A 15,316-nucleotide genomic window follows, 5' to 3' on the forward strand; every position below is an offset into this window, starting at 1 on the left:
CTCTATACCACACTTAAAAAGTGATTGTCAAACATCTATGGACCTCCAAAAAAATCCTCTCAAATTTTTCTTTGTTAACTTTCATGGAGCATAGTGCATGTGGACATTTTTAAAAAGTGCACAGTAACATATATTATGACAAGAAAAATGGATTTTGTTGCTCTGAAGAAGCTCAAATTTCTTGCTGACCAAACTGATTTTTTTTGTGGTTTTACTTAGACTTGATGTAATGGATGTGACCATTAGATTGATGTTTTGTGTTGGCAGTGCTTGTTTGTCTTGAATCGGGTAAATGAATTGGCTTGCTTGGAATAGGGGTTCTTTATATATGAAAGCTCTTTGAAATTCTCTGTAACTTTTTTCCCAGGCCTTGCTCATCTCATTGGATCGTCATTGCTCAGAGCATATATGCATGGCTTTTTCATGGACATAAGACTTTATCATAAGGTAAATAAGGCTGATCCTTGTCAATTTTTATCCGTAACAATAAAATGATGTGTTGGGTTTTTGTTGGGCTTTTTTTGTGTGTTTTTTGTTTCAGTTCTTTTTCTCCAAATAATGGACTGTGTCCTGTATTAACTGTATTCTCTTTTTACTTCTTCCTGCTTGTTCATAGGCAAAAATGATGGCCAACCCCTTTGCCTATGAAGAATACAGAAGAGAGAAAATAAGGCAGAAGATAGAAGAAACACGTGCACACAGAGTTCAACTAAAGGTAAATCCTGTAAACAGTGCGTAAACGTCTGGGAAAACTATTCATAAAGAGTAGTCTATTCTTAAGTGTGTCTCAGAGATGTAATGACTTAAACCTGATTCTGTTTATCATCAGAGACACAAAGTAATTTATAGAACTTTTTGAATGGAACCGTAAAATTCCTGTGCGTGTGATTCCCACAGATGAGAAAGACTGATACCAAACAGCTCTCATAATATTTGGCACTTGAGTGGAAAACCCACTGCTAAAACATGCAGTTTCTACTTCTGTCATTAAACTAAATGACTTAAGCCATTAAAACATAATACTCTGGAAAGTGTTATATAAAAATTGCATTGTGTTTATAACTAGTAGCTTTCTAGATTGAATTTCGTCAACATACAAGGAGAAACAATTGCTTTTAAACTGCTAAAACTGGTGTATTGCAAGGAAATATGACACAGAAGTTCTGCTTAAATTATCTCCAAGCACAATTGCTTTTCTAGGACCTGGAAATATTTGGAACCAGGCAAGGAGCTTTTCAGCATGAGTTATAAGAATGAATAAGCATTCTCTCTTCACCACACTTACTAATGTAAAGCATATAGGTTTTGCATGTGTAGTTTATGGATTAATTGCTTTCCTCTCTTTAGAAACTTCCAAAAGTCAATAAAGAGCTTGCACTCAAACTGATTGAAGAAGAAGGAGAAGAGCAACAGGTTACTAGAAAAAAGAAACAGAAGGTGAGCTTTTGTTTTGGAGACTTCTTTAACTGTGAGCACAGAAATAGTAATGCTTACAGTATTGAATTTTTTGTTGTTGTTGTTGCAGTTTATTTGTTTTCTGGCCAAACAGATTCAAAATTCCATGATTTTTGTTTCTTATAATTAACTTACTCTAGTAAGTGGCTTTAAGGTGGACTTCACTGTAGCTGCAGTACCAAAGAGTCCATGTAGTAATTTAAAGCTTAAAATTATTAAATATTCACTGTGAAAATGATATGGTCTTCATACGACTCCGGAAGCTAGCTAAATACAGAGTCAATACCAAAGCTGTTTGAAAAAGACCTGTTGTTTGCATTTATTGGCATGTTGGTGGTGACCATGACAAGATAGATGTTATCTGTAAAACTGAAGATAGAATTGCCTTTCTTTGTGTGCACAGTTAACTGCATTTCATTAAAGAGACAAAATGGTTTTCTGTTATGCAACAGGAATTCTTCCTGATGTTGAAAATAATCCATTTTTATCCTAAGTGAAGCCTAAGGGAAAAAACGAGTTAATGTTTACTGTCTGGTTGGGGGGAGGTCTTTCTAGAGGTAGCACTTCATAGGTGCTCATTCTCACAGGAATATGGCATTCATGAAAGGCAGGCATTAGCTTCATGTGGCATCTAATGAAATCCTGTGTGCTACAGTTAGTAGGAAGCATCAACTGCTGAAAAAGCAGGTGGTGGTAAAACCTTAAATGGAGACTGTCTATGTGAGTGTTACAATGGAAGTAAGGGTTCAATAAATGGGGGCTGATTTGTCTAGGAGCATACATAGATTGTGTTATTAAGTGGACTAAAAAGAGGATACATAAAAATGCGTGTTTTGGTTATTTTCCTGAAATGGCATTAGAGTCTTATGAAGAACAATTTATTTTACAATTTAATTTTTGTCTGCATGACTGCAAGTCACATATTTGCAACAGTTTCTTTGTTTGAAATTTACAGTGGTTTTTTTCTGTATTTTTTTTCCCCCACTTCTCAGGTAACAATGAAAATTTAATGCTGGGGTGGGATGAATGTGCTGGTATAAGTTTGGCAATGTTGAAAGATCGGCTTTTTATAATAAAAAGCTTTGTATTCAATAATTTTAAAATGACGACAACAGGAATTCACATAAGCTGAAATTGTAGCTGGAACTGTTCCTAATTCAACGGTAGCTTAAGTTACACTTAAGTTCATTTTATTTTGACGTGAATGAAACTGCCTTTTCCATTCTGTATGTGAGGGCAGTGAAGAAAAATTGTTATAAAATGTATAGAAACACTCTATTTACAGTTAAACAGTAGTAGCATTGCGTAAAGACATGTTTACCCTGATAATTTGTTGTACATGTTGTAGAATCATCCCCATCAGGCAGGGTATTTGCCTTGGAGGTACTGCTGATTAGTCAATAGATATCAACACGTCTCCAGACTAGCTGGCTGAATGTATGAGAAACATTAATTCAAAAATATTAGTAATTGTATATTTAAGGTGTCTGTAGTGTGCATAAAAAACCCTGTCTTGCTTACAGGTGACTTAGAATGAGATGTATTTGATCTTTGTGAAAGTAATAAAATATAACAAGCATAAATCTTAATTTTTTATATGACCTGGAAGGATAAAGCAACTGGCATTTCACATGCTGGTTTTGAGGGGGTTTTTTAATTAAAAAGATGTTACTTACTTTACTGATGTTTGTTTCAGAATTTTATAACTCATTCATGCTTTGCTTCTTTTCCAGAATCTGCCTAGCCTTCTCAAAGATGATCGTTTTAAGGTCATGTTTGAGAATCCAGATTTCCAGGTGGATGAGCAGAGTGAAGAATTTAGGCTACTTAACCCACTTGTTTCTAAAATAAGTGAGAAAAGAAAGAGGAAACTAAAGATCTTGGAGGAACTGGAAGCACAAGAACAGGTAAAATATTTTCCATTTGGATTAAGAAAATCTGTAGGTTTTTTTCCTTTGTTTCAAACATTCAGATTTTAGAAAGAAGGAAGGATGGAGGCAATGGAAGCATGTTTCATCAGCTACAACAGTGTAATTTATAATGTTATCCTAGCTTTTAGATGTGAACAATTTTGTGTCTACATGAGTATAGGTTTCAAAAACATAAAATATGTAGGTGGAAACAATTTTATAATATATCTTCTGCTTCATTTGCTGTTACTGCTTTTGTTCAAATTTTGGTTCTCTTTAACTGTATCTATGTAAAAGCTGTCACGTACTCTAATTACAGGAATAGTTTGAAAAGAAAATTAGTTGATGATTTCTTATTTTATACTATTTTTGTCTGCAGGAAGAGGAGGAAGAACCAGAAGGAAAAGCAAGTGATGCAGAAAGTTCTGAGAGTTCAGATGATGAAAAAGGCTGGGTTGAAGAGGTCAGGAAACAGCGCAAGCTTCTACGCCAAGAGGAAAAAGTAAAGCGGCAGGAAAGGCTCAAGGAGGATCGGCAAACATTACTGAAACCTCAGTTTTTTGAGATTAAAGAAGGAGAGGAATTCAGGAGCTTCAAAGACTCTGCCAAAAAACAAAAATTAATGAAGTAAGACTAATGTTCCTATTTTAATAGTTGGGGGTGGACGATTCTCAAGTATTTCTCTACAATGCAGGCCAGTGACATTTTGGCTTGGAAGCACTTACTAGTAAAGCCACATCTGGCAATTCAGGAGTATAACTTAAAGTGACATAGTTGTTGAAAGCTTTGTTTTGTAGTTAAATACAGTGTTTAAAGTACAGCAGAGAGACAACACAAATGAGATGAGTAAGAGATTAATATTCTGAGCCAGATCTGGGGATCCATTATGCAGTGTTGGTGAACTGCTGCTCTCACAAATAACAACACTGATATCTGTGAGACTGGTTATATTTCTCCACTAGTGTCAGTGTGAGGTTGACAGTCTGGATGTTTTTCAGCTGACCTTCTAAAAGGATGGAGAATACTGCATGACTAGTCACTGTTTTGGGGGTAGGATCAAGGTGGTAAACTAAAAATTGTTTGGGTATTTTTATGGCATCCAGAAACTTTCAAAAAAAAAAAAAATCTATGCTGTCCACATATTGTCAGATCTCACAATTTCTGTTTTTCTTTTTGCAATACAAAAATTTAGACCTTTTTTTTTAATTTGGATTTCCTGAAATTGATTATCAACTGAAATAATTGGGTACTGTATAAAGAGCTTGTCAAACTAAAGGACTTGGCTTTGAGATGCTTGATGCCTGCAAATCTCATTGATTTTTTTTTTCAGAGGTGAGTTGAACCCTTCAGAAGATGAGATTTAATAGCTTTTTATTATTTGGAGCACAGACACTAATATTAAAACCTTGGAAGACAATAGCTTCAAAGTTCTGGCAGCACACTGGATGCAGAGCAGAATTTTGACTAGTGTTGGAAACAAGTTACTGGGCTAGACAGATCTCATAATAGCTATTATGTTTTTGTTTAGAGTGAAATAATACAGTCAAAGAAAAGGAAGGGAGTAATATATATAATGGGACTGTTTATGTCCGTACTGACTGACTCTACAACGTGGTTGTTTTATGATGGAAATTTTCTGGATGTGCAAGTTTTTAACTGGAATTACAATGTAAAACAGTCTTTATTACTGAGACAGTGTTTCTACACTAGTCTAGTAGTCTATGGTTTCCATGTTGTACCTGTAAGACCTCATTTAAATAGAACTAGTAGAGTTTATAAATTGGATTATAAATTGGGTTTTACAGCAGTTCTGCAGAACTGATTTCCATGTTTTCTGTACCTGTTTTTTATTAGCAAGTGTTTTCACACAGGATTTTTCTTTGTTCTTTACATTGAATATACCCACTCATTCTGGACTCTAACTTTCTTAGATTTCTCCATCAGCTTCCTTCAGAGTGTTTTTCTTCCTTCCTTCCAGAAGATGAAGCAACTTTTTACTTTTGTCAGTTTTTCTTCTTTGTCGAGAGAAAATCCACTCTGGATACTTTGACAGAGTATTGTAGGTGAAGGATATTTTTTACATTGTACTTAGGTTTATAGTCATGTTAGCAAGTGACTGAAAGGAGCCTGGGACAGTGGTCAAATGGCAATTTATTCTCATTGCCATTGAAATACTTCCCTAAAAGGCAGTGTGGCTGCAGCCTGCTCAAATACTGTTCTTTTACACAAATTCAGCTACTGGCCTCTAAAGCAAATTCTCGACGACACTCGATTTGAAGTATTAAGGTTTCATTTAATTCGAAACATGGAAGGCTTTAATGCGAACAAGGATACTGAAAGTTAAGTAAACAAGACAGGTGTAAGGAAGAGAAACATTTAGAAGAAATTAGTACAGCGTGACACAGGACAAAATAAATTCTTTCATCTGGTGTAGAGGGAGAAAAATAATAGTTTCAGCTTGGGAAAAATAAAGCAAGTACCAGAGATCTGTCCAGTGGATGGAGGAATATCAGGGATGACATAAACCATGTAAAAACAAGAAAACTGAGGATAGAATAGGGTGACCAAAAAAGTAGATGTGACAGCATTACATCCTTCATGTTTTTCTGAGTTGCTGTCATTGAATTGTCTTTCCATTTTTTTTTTAAATTTTTGTCTTAAGCAATTAGGTCCGTACTCACTGATCACATTTGTGCTCATCCGAGCATTGTTCTGATATTCCTCAAATTCTTAGAGGAAATTTAAAAATTGGCCGTTGGTATCTGTTTCTTATAATGTATAGCTGATACAATTCTGTAATCATAATGACTTAGTCTGTGTTGTGCGCTAACTGGGTAATAAGCATTTTTACATATGAGAATTTTATGAAGAAAATACCTAAATATGTTTTCTGCTGGCCTTATTCAGTGATAAGTAGTCAGCACAAAAATAATTAATTCAAGTAATGTACTGAAAATTGGAAAGACTGTAGTGGCATGTACAATCTGGCGAGGCTGGCATGTTTGTCTTTGATTTGATTTATCCAAGTTATGGAATGATGGTCTGTGACCAATATAATTAAGTACCTTAATACCTTCACTATGCATTTAATGGTTAGGTGTTCTTTTTTTCTCTAATCGTATAATGTTCTACCTGAGGAAACAGTTTATGACTTATATAAAACTGGGTGTTGCTTTCAACATGTTCCTGACTCAGCACGGCTCCAAGCCCAACTTCTAAAGCAGTAGTGTGTACTATAAATTTCTTCATAGACCAACAGTCTACACATTTCTTTGCATAGGAAAGCTGCAAAATTCACTCAAGGTTGTAAAAAGTGCCTTGTCTCAAATCAGGCTACGTTTCATTTTCCCCTTTTGCACTCTTTTGCTTTGTTTACTTACTGCGTAAGTTCCTTACGTAGTAACTTAAAAGAATCCATAAAAGGAAGGGGTTTTTATGTGTGCTAAGGGTCTTTTGATTTTCTTGATGTCCCTTTAAAGGTTTGTTATTGAAGCTAGAGCACATCAAAATTAAAAACTACAGCAGTCATACTTTATATAAAGTAGGCAGCCAATGTATGTATCTTCAGAGGTGGCCAAGAAAGTCAACAAAAGCCAACAAAAGCATAGTTGACATTCCTAGGTATTGCTAAAGGAGAACAGCAGGAAAAGTCCTGAAAAACTGTTCTCTTTATAATGAACAAAAAAGAGGTGTCTGGGCAGTTTGTTTGTTTGTTTGCTTGTTTTTTACTGTAGGGCAGGGGAAGTTGCTTTTAATAACACTGTTAATGTATCCCTTGAATCAATTTGTTGAGGCTGATTTAAAAAAAAAACCCAAACAACTCAGCTGTTGAGTTGTATATCGGTGTGTGCAGTTCACTGTCATTTGAGGTCTGCACATCTTCAGATAAATATAGCCCTACCTGCAATTATTCAGTAAAATTGCAACCCCACAGCATTTTGCTAATATCTCCTCATATTAATTTTTCTCCTGACAGAAGCAGTATCTAGGCAGTCATGCTAAATAATTGCTGGGTAGTAGCCATATTTCTCCAGTTCACTTTCAAAGGGGAGAAAAATGGGACTTCACTTGAATGTAGAAATCCCACCACAGCGTGGGTGACTGATGTTCTGCCATCGTTAGCTCTGAGGCTTAGCTTGTCTTCCTCATCCGCACAGATGGAACAAGTTTTTACATGTACTCCATGAAAAATATACTACAAAAAAAAAAAAAATACAATCAAAGTACCTAGTCAGGAGAAATAAAGTAATTCCTGACAGTAATTTTTCATTGTTAATCTGAAAAGTCTTTGTTACATAAAATGGCTCATTAACCAAAATTCAGCAGACTTCAGAGACTTCACGCACAGGCCACAGTCCGTGAGCCTTCATCCATAGAAATGCCATTGACTTTGGTGGCTCCTGATCGTCTGTATTTTTATGATTACTTCTTTTCCACTTTAAAACTTGTACAAAAAGGTCTCTTAAACCTCTTCAGAGAGATCTAATAGGGCACTAGTAGCAGTATCTCAGATTGCAGAAGCTAATTTAGTTTCCAGGTAGGCGATTGTTTTCTGAGCGCATGGCAGAGTGGGTTTGTCTGATCACACAAGCCATGTCGTATACTCAGGTGGCACTACTACTCACAGGGCCCACATTACAGAGGATGGAGTAGCTGTGTTAGGACTCAGAGGTGCCTTTAGGGAGGCTGGCTGAAGCCAGCACCATCCCTGCCTGCCTGCCTCGACCCTGTGCTGGAGGCTATGTGGGAACAAGGTGTATTTCCACTCCTCAGCTGTTCTGGTTTACAGCCCAGCCTACTGAAGTCAGCAAGGCTAATATTAGATACCAGCTCACAAACTGGAGCAACTGGGGTATGTCTGTGTGTCTTGGTTCTGCAGGGGCATAAACTTGCAGTGGGGGAGAGCTGAAAGCAGTATCGGTTTCAGCCACAACAGCTACCTCCTTCTCCGTGGAAGTGCTGGTGTTCAGTGCCCGAAGGAGAGGCTCTGTACCAGCTTGTTTACAGAAACTAGCTGACGAGCACCATGTGCTTGAAGGCATATGCTCATGTGAAGTTCCTCTCTGTGGTCAGGGTCTGTCTTATTTATCACATTCACTTGAGTTGTTCTTTTATTTAGAAAACTATTGCTTTAGACTGTTGTGGGCACAGTGTCCAAACAGTCATTTGGACTAAGTACTTTGTCTCTAGCAGTGCGATTCATTTGGTGATGTATTTATTCTGATGTATAATCGAGATTATTTCCTTCTCTCAAAAGTGTTTCCAATTCATAAATTATAAGATTTCAAGAAAACTGTATATATCTAGCCTTACTTTTTTTTTTTATTTGTCTATGTATCTATTACTGCAGCTGAGTATTCGTGACTTTTTCTGACATTTCGTAGAAAACTATAGCAATAGAAGGGTGTGGTTTCTTTCTCAAATAGAGTCTTGTTGCTTTTTTAGTAGAAAATACGATGAACCTTACATAAATTTTAGAAGTGTTTCTACTGAAAGAAATATCTGGAGGGAAGGATTTGAACCTGTCTTTCTTTTCTGTTTATTGAATGTTTATTTCTTAGAGTTATGTCATTTCAGGGTTTCAGAGAAATTGAGATTAGGTTTGACTGCATTATCAGCCTTTATTATAGTAAAAAGATGTCAAGAAAAGGGACTAATGTTAATTATTCTCCACAGGAAAACTCTTGGAGATCGTTTAAAGCTTGAAGAAAAACTTGGCACGCTCAATGTGTCTGATACCACAGTAGGCAGCAAACAGGCAACATTCAAATTAAAGAAGGTGAGAGATATATATATATATAATTTTTTAAGATAATACACAAGTAACTTTAGTTTTTGCATGAAAGAACAGGAACTTTAAAACCGTCAAACAAATGTCCCTCTACATTTCTTTATAAGCTGCCAGCTCTTCTGCTTCTTGCCAAGAGAATGAAAGCCTCCGGTTGTACTCTGTGTGTTCATACCCTTATAACTCAGGCAGCACTCATAAAATGTTATGTTCTTGTGGAAAATACTGGCTTCCATCTTTTAATAGTTTCTTTGCAGACATACCCTCAGAAGCTTGTGACCTTATCTGACTTCTGTGCCAGGACAGATCAGATCTTGGTCTGCAGGTCCAAATGCAGTCAGGATGCTGTAGGTGACAGGCTTTCTCTTGGTTGATAATGTTGCTAGGTCTCAGCATGATAAAAACAGAGCTTCTAACCACTTTTGTCTTTGAACTTGTCTAACACAGATCACAAGAATGAGCTCTGGTCCTGTTCTACTTACCAAATTCCATTTGAAGTGTGTGATTGTCTGCTGCCTATTTACCTTTCCCAAATTGTTTTTATTTCCCATCCTAAGGAATTTTATAGATCACAGATGGGTGATTACTTTGCGGTGTGGGCAGAGTTAAATGCATGTATGCATCTGCTGCTGCTGTAGAAGACTTAAGGATTTTTTGATAGAAAATTGCTTTAGAAGTGAGGAAAGGACACATTATAAAAGCTGAAGATCCATATTAACTGATACTTCAGCTGACAAAATGTATTTCATTTAAAACTGCTTTTCCTCAGGTAAACATCTTTACTATAACACATTTCTCCTTACCAGTGGTCAAGTATTATTCTGGTAAAACTACTGTCCCAAGATTAGCTAAGTAGTTGTTTGATTGTCACATTGGGTATGGCTGAATTTTTTTTTTTAAATAATCAAATTTACTGGACTATTTCTACAGTACTTGTTTTCCCTGTTTATTGTCTGTGTGGAGATGTATGTTTGCAGATGTCCTTTTTCATCTGTTTTTGATTCCTGTATTTCTGGAATTTAAATTGTATTGACTGTGGAATAAGTCTTTCATTCCTCTGCAGTGCTGTGCAGGATAACCATTCTGGGGATTTTACCAGCTGCTGTAACTGATATGTTAGTGTCTTGCAGCTGATTAAATGAGCTTTGCAGGTCTTTGAAAGCACAGTCTTTTTAATAGGAGCTTTAAATTAGAAAGCACAAAGCCACACGTTTTTTTGCAGTTGGTGGCGAACAATGAACTCTCACCTTTTGCTAACAGATTTGTGAAGATTTGGGAGTAAGCTGGAAGAAGACGGATAAGGCAATGATTCAGGCTGCTATTTTTACTTGATTCCATCAGATATGCTATAGCTTTGAGTTTTTTAATTGTGTTGCAGCTAACTTACGTGATTTTTTTTTCTCTGATTGTTAACTCAAAATAGCACATCTACAGTGGAGATCATTTCTCCTATCAACAGAATAGCAAAATAAGACTTACAAGTCTTCTCTCAAATAAACAGACCCTGTGTATATATTCTGAAGTCCCAGGAAATGGAGCAGGGGGAGCTAGGAAGAAGTCACGCTATTCAGTATGCTGTGCCTTGTCCTTTTCAGAGGATGAAGAGATGAAGTTGTCAAGACAAAAGGAATTTTATTATTAGTCTGATCATCAGTTTCTGCTTTGTGATGTGCTTTCCCTTAAAGCGCAGGTTTATTTAGGAATGGGTAGAAAGATTTAGTAGGGCTTCTATCAGACTGGTATCACTTGACCTTGTAAGTCAGTGGAATTGAGACTGAACTTGGCTGCTACAGTTGGGGTATGTTAGGAGCCCCCCAAATGCCCAGCAACCACTGAGAGATCCAGCAATTAAATTGTTTGTCATTGATATTTCACAATTTAGTTTTCAGGGTATTTTAGCATGGTTACTACAGTGTAGCATCCTGTTTTTCAATTTCAGCATGCTTTATCATAGCAAATAGATGTAAAAAAATAGCAGGGTTTTTAAAATACCTATGTACTTACACTACTAGGGAGGTATAGAGGAATTTTAAGAAAAACAAAACAAAACAAAAAACAAAGCTTCAAATGCAAATAAAGATCACTCAATTTTAGTATACTAGCAGTAGCAGTCAACATTATATTAGTAAGATTTCTCAAGACCATTTCAGACAAAGTCTGGAGACAGAGAAATTTACTTACATTTTCATGTAGTTGGTTTCTTGTTTCCCTACTTGCAGTGGAAACAGAAGTCAATAAATTTCAACAAATTCTAAAGACCACTAGGTTTTATTACCATGATACTGGTATGGGATTATTACTCCATTTGGTAAATTAGTTCCTATCTCACCTCAGCCAAAATGTTGTCTATGTGTGCAAAAGCCTGGCTCAAGTTTAAATGGTACTTTAACGGGAGATTCAGGAAGAGATGGGCTGATGTATGAATGCTGCTGATTACAGAATTAGATGCAGTGGGGGTACAGCTGCATATCCAGTAATTCCGTCACACTGTTAATGCACTTATCCCGTGCTGCCATTGAAATTGTTCTAATTGCTGGAGTATTTTATAGCATGGATGGTTGCCTGAGGTTGGCTAGTTCAAGTCTGCTAGTTACAGTTTATGCTTAGTTTGAAGATAAGCGTTAGTCTTCCAAAGAAAATAGCAGTTTATGGCTGTAAGAGCCATTTCATCTATGTGGTATGTAAATGAAACCCTTCAGTGTGTTTTTGGTGAAGAGGAAAAACATTAATGGAGCATGTGCCACAGGAGGAGAGATTTTTAATTATTTTCATGTGGAAAGTCTTCTAGAATTTCATACAGCATGTCAAATACTTTCAAGAACTTCTAAGAACACTTTTTAGAAAACCTGCATGTTTCAGCAAATTTAAGTGATTATTCTGTCTTTTTAAAACGTATTTGTGCAAATATTAAATGTGGTAATGTTAATTAACCAAAGTAGATACTGAATAGCATCAAACTGTGCTCTGCCTTCTTAAGGGTACCATTTACAGTAACATTTCCAGATTTCCCTAATGGAATTTTGACTTGAAATACAGATACTTGAACAATGAGGTGATATGTAAGTTTACAAGAACCTGAGTCTATTTTTGTTTTAATGTTCCAGTCAGAGCAGCAAAAGAGACAGCAGGAAGCTGAGAAACAACATCGTCAAGAGAGGAAATCTCTTAGGCGTTCTGCTAGTCATCTCAGGAGCAAACGTGGAAGAGGACGACTGTTTCATTGATTTATTTAATCTTATTTTTTTAAGAAACTTCTTTTATGTTATTTTTAATTTGAAAAAGGGACTTTTTCAAATTGGGACACAGTACAAATGTATTTGTACTTTGATTCATTGAGGAACACAAAAACCAGAACTTGCTGAACCCTGTGTTAATTATTGAAAACTTTATGAAAGTAAAAGTATTGAGCAAAGGACACTATGAGTATGGTATGTTATAAACTCCAGCATGAACTGTATTTGTGGAGAAATAGCCAGCAACTGGTTATTGTGTAACCCTGGATGTTTTCTATATAAGAATTTATGTATATAATGAGGCTGCCTGTTTTTTATTTAACTTAAGAGCTGTGGGTTTTTGCTTTCTGAAATCTTTATTTGTGACTGCTTAGACAGAAGATCAAGGGTAAGTTATTTTGTCTAAAAACTTATCTTTACAAGGGCACAACAAATTTTTCTTTTATGGTTCTTGAAGGATGACACACAATTATGTTTTTCAAAAACTGACTTTGGCTTTATATTCTTATGTTGCCTTAGTAGCTGGGAGGGGTTACAAGTGGTGCTCATGAGGGCAGTTGAGAATGCTTGATTTAGGTTCCTGTTAAGTCACTCTATAAGGAAACCCCTCTTGCTACACCTACATACGAAGGCGAATCTCGGAAGAATAGTCTTATTAAGTTAAATTTTGTGAATATTGCCTTTACTCAGAATCCTTAGGACCAGGTTTAACATGTTTTGATAAGCCAGCCATGGTTCAACAAGTGTTTTAAGTGGTGTATGTTCACATAACAAGCACATTAAGGCCATGGCAGTAGTCTCCTGCTCTTCAAAAAGTTAGTTTAGTTGAGTAACCTAAGATATTAGAACCTACATTAAGGAAATTATTGATTCTTTTCTAATTTTTTTGTCTTCTTTTTTATTGCCAACAGAATGCTTGTTGATAACCAGGATATAGCATCTCTTCTTGATTTTTGTCTTGCAACCCCATTATTTACATAAATAGTTCACTATTTAAGCAAAGAAATTAATTTTTACCTTTCATCCTAAAGGAGCTTTGTTTATTGCTTTTTAAAAGGCTTTATAAATTGTCTTTTTGCTAAATCCAAGAAACTGTGAAATTTGGATCCAACAAGAATTGATGAATGTCCCCATCACTGTAAATCTTTTTTAAGAGACTTGGAGGTTCTTAAGGGTTTTGCTTTGTAAACCAGAGAGGTTATTAATCTGGTCAGGTCTCCTGGACAGTATTTACCATAGAATTTTTGCAGTTATTTCAGGAAAGCCATTGGGTTTCTCATAGCCTGATGCTTTTTTATTTACTTAGATGTTAGAATAATCATTCACATGGTTAAATTTATTTTCTTCTTCTTCGTTTAATTTTACCTGCTTTAAGTCCTTGCTTCTGGTTTTAAATATATTGTTTCCTTTAATTTAAAAATACCTTTTGCACCTGGTATTTTCACCTTTAAAACATACATTGTAATCATCGCCTCTCTGTCCTCGCATTGAACTAAAGGATGAGTCTCTCAATACTTACATTTACCTCTAGCTGTCAAATTTCAGCACTGTCCATAAGCTTCTCATGCTTTCTGTTTAAGACAGAACTAACTCCAGTATTGAAATGTCAGCTACACCCACGCTCTATGTCAAGAATTACCATTATTACTTCCCTTCAGACACTCAGAAAATATACTACAGTTGTGATTGCTCCAGGGTATGTCCCTCTTTTTGGAGTCGTGTCTTTTGATAACATTCAAGCCTTTGAAATCCAAGTGCAATGACAAGTTAAAGTTTGTACTAGTGCAACATCTTTCCCCTGGAGCATTGTGTTATCTCTCAGAAATATCTGCCTGCAATTCGGGTGTGCTTGCTTCATATACATGGTTATACTGAACATGGAAAGATTAACGGTGGAAATTTGCCACCATTCTGGTTGATACAAGGAGAATTGGGGATTAGGTGGACAGAACCAGCACTGTAAGAACAGGAATTTGGAGGAGTTTGCTCCTTCTCATGGTAGGGGCTAAATTCTGTTATGCTTGGTCAAGAGCTAGAGATGCATTTATGGTTTAAGGCATCCTTATTTCAGCAATGATGTCAAGAAACAGTTAACAAAAAAAAAAAATGTGGTTCATCTGCAGGATAGTAGTGAACTGGGTTTGAAATGGTTAACTTTCAGTTTAAAAAGTATTTCTTCTGAGATTCTCATGACTGACACTGGTTTAGGTCAGTGCTTTGTTTTTCATGCACTTACGGAGTATTTCATTGTCATAATACTGATAACGTATTTAGGTTGGAGCCTGTATGATTAGGGGAACATACTTCATACTGCTAGAGAGAAAGCACTTGCAAACTGTACTGAGCACACTGTTTATTTAATGGAAAGAATATTTAGGATATATTTTAAACAGTGCTTAAATATACTAGGCATAACCAGTGAGATGCCTGGAAAGATAGGACTGTGACTGTGATTAAGGCCAATTAGAGATAAAGTGTAAGTAATAGATACCAGCCATTCTGGAGAATAGCCCTGGAATATTGGAGGTCACAGATAGAATTTTGAATAAGAACATTAGACTTGGCTCAAGAATCTGAATATTCATGAATGGCATAGGTAACAACCAGTTGTGATGTGCCCCTCCAAGGAGTGAGGCTGTACTGCATTGTAAATTCATCTGCTTGTCTTTGCCTAGGAACACCTGCCATGTGGACAGTTCTTCATTCAACAGTTCCTTCATCTGTGCACTGAATTGCTCAGGGCTTGCACGAGATAGTGGTGGAACAAGGCATTTGTGCAAGGTAATGAAGAGGCAAAGCTCTGTGCAGTCTCCATCTTAGCTATGAATGAATTTGTGCTCTACTAGATAACCAGTGGCTGATGTAGATTTTTGAAAGACCAGAGATAATTAACCAAAACCAGGTCTATGGTGTCAAAAGTATTTTCCTGC

The 15,316-nt window shown here is 36.2% G+C and overlaps 1 protein-coding gene across 1 annotated transcript in view; it reads left to right on the forward strand.

The window, feature by feature from the left end:
* NOL10 (nucleolar protein 10) overlaps positions 1-12,734 on the forward strand; it is a 49,946-nt gene extending 37,212 nt beyond the window's left edge. The window contains exons 14-20 of the mRNA XM_010081829.1: positions 368-447; positions 617-715; positions 1,348-1,437; positions 3,189-3,362; positions 3,745-3,992; positions 9,042-9,144; positions 12,258-12,734. Coding sequence (XP_010080131.1) covers positions 368-447; positions 617-715; positions 1,348-1,437; positions 3,189-3,362; positions 3,745-3,992; positions 9,042-9,144; positions 12,258-12,377 — 914 coding nt within the window. The 3' untranslated portion in view covers positions 12,378-12,734. The remainder of the gene's footprint in view (positions 1-367; positions 448-616; positions 716-1,347; positions 1,438-3,188; positions 3,363-3,744; positions 3,993-9,041; positions 9,145-12,257) is intronic.
* The last annotated feature ends 2,582 nt before the right edge of the window (positions 12,735-15,316 follow it).

Source organism: Pterocles gutturalis, unplaced genomic scaffold (genome assembly GCF_000699245.1).
Source record: "Pterocles gutturalis isolate BGI_N339 unplaced genomic scaffold, ASM69924v1 scaffold1904, whole genome shotgun sequence".
Lineage (NCBI taxonomy): Eukaryota > Metazoa > Chordata > Aves > Pterocliformes > Pteroclidae > Pterocles > Pterocles gutturalis.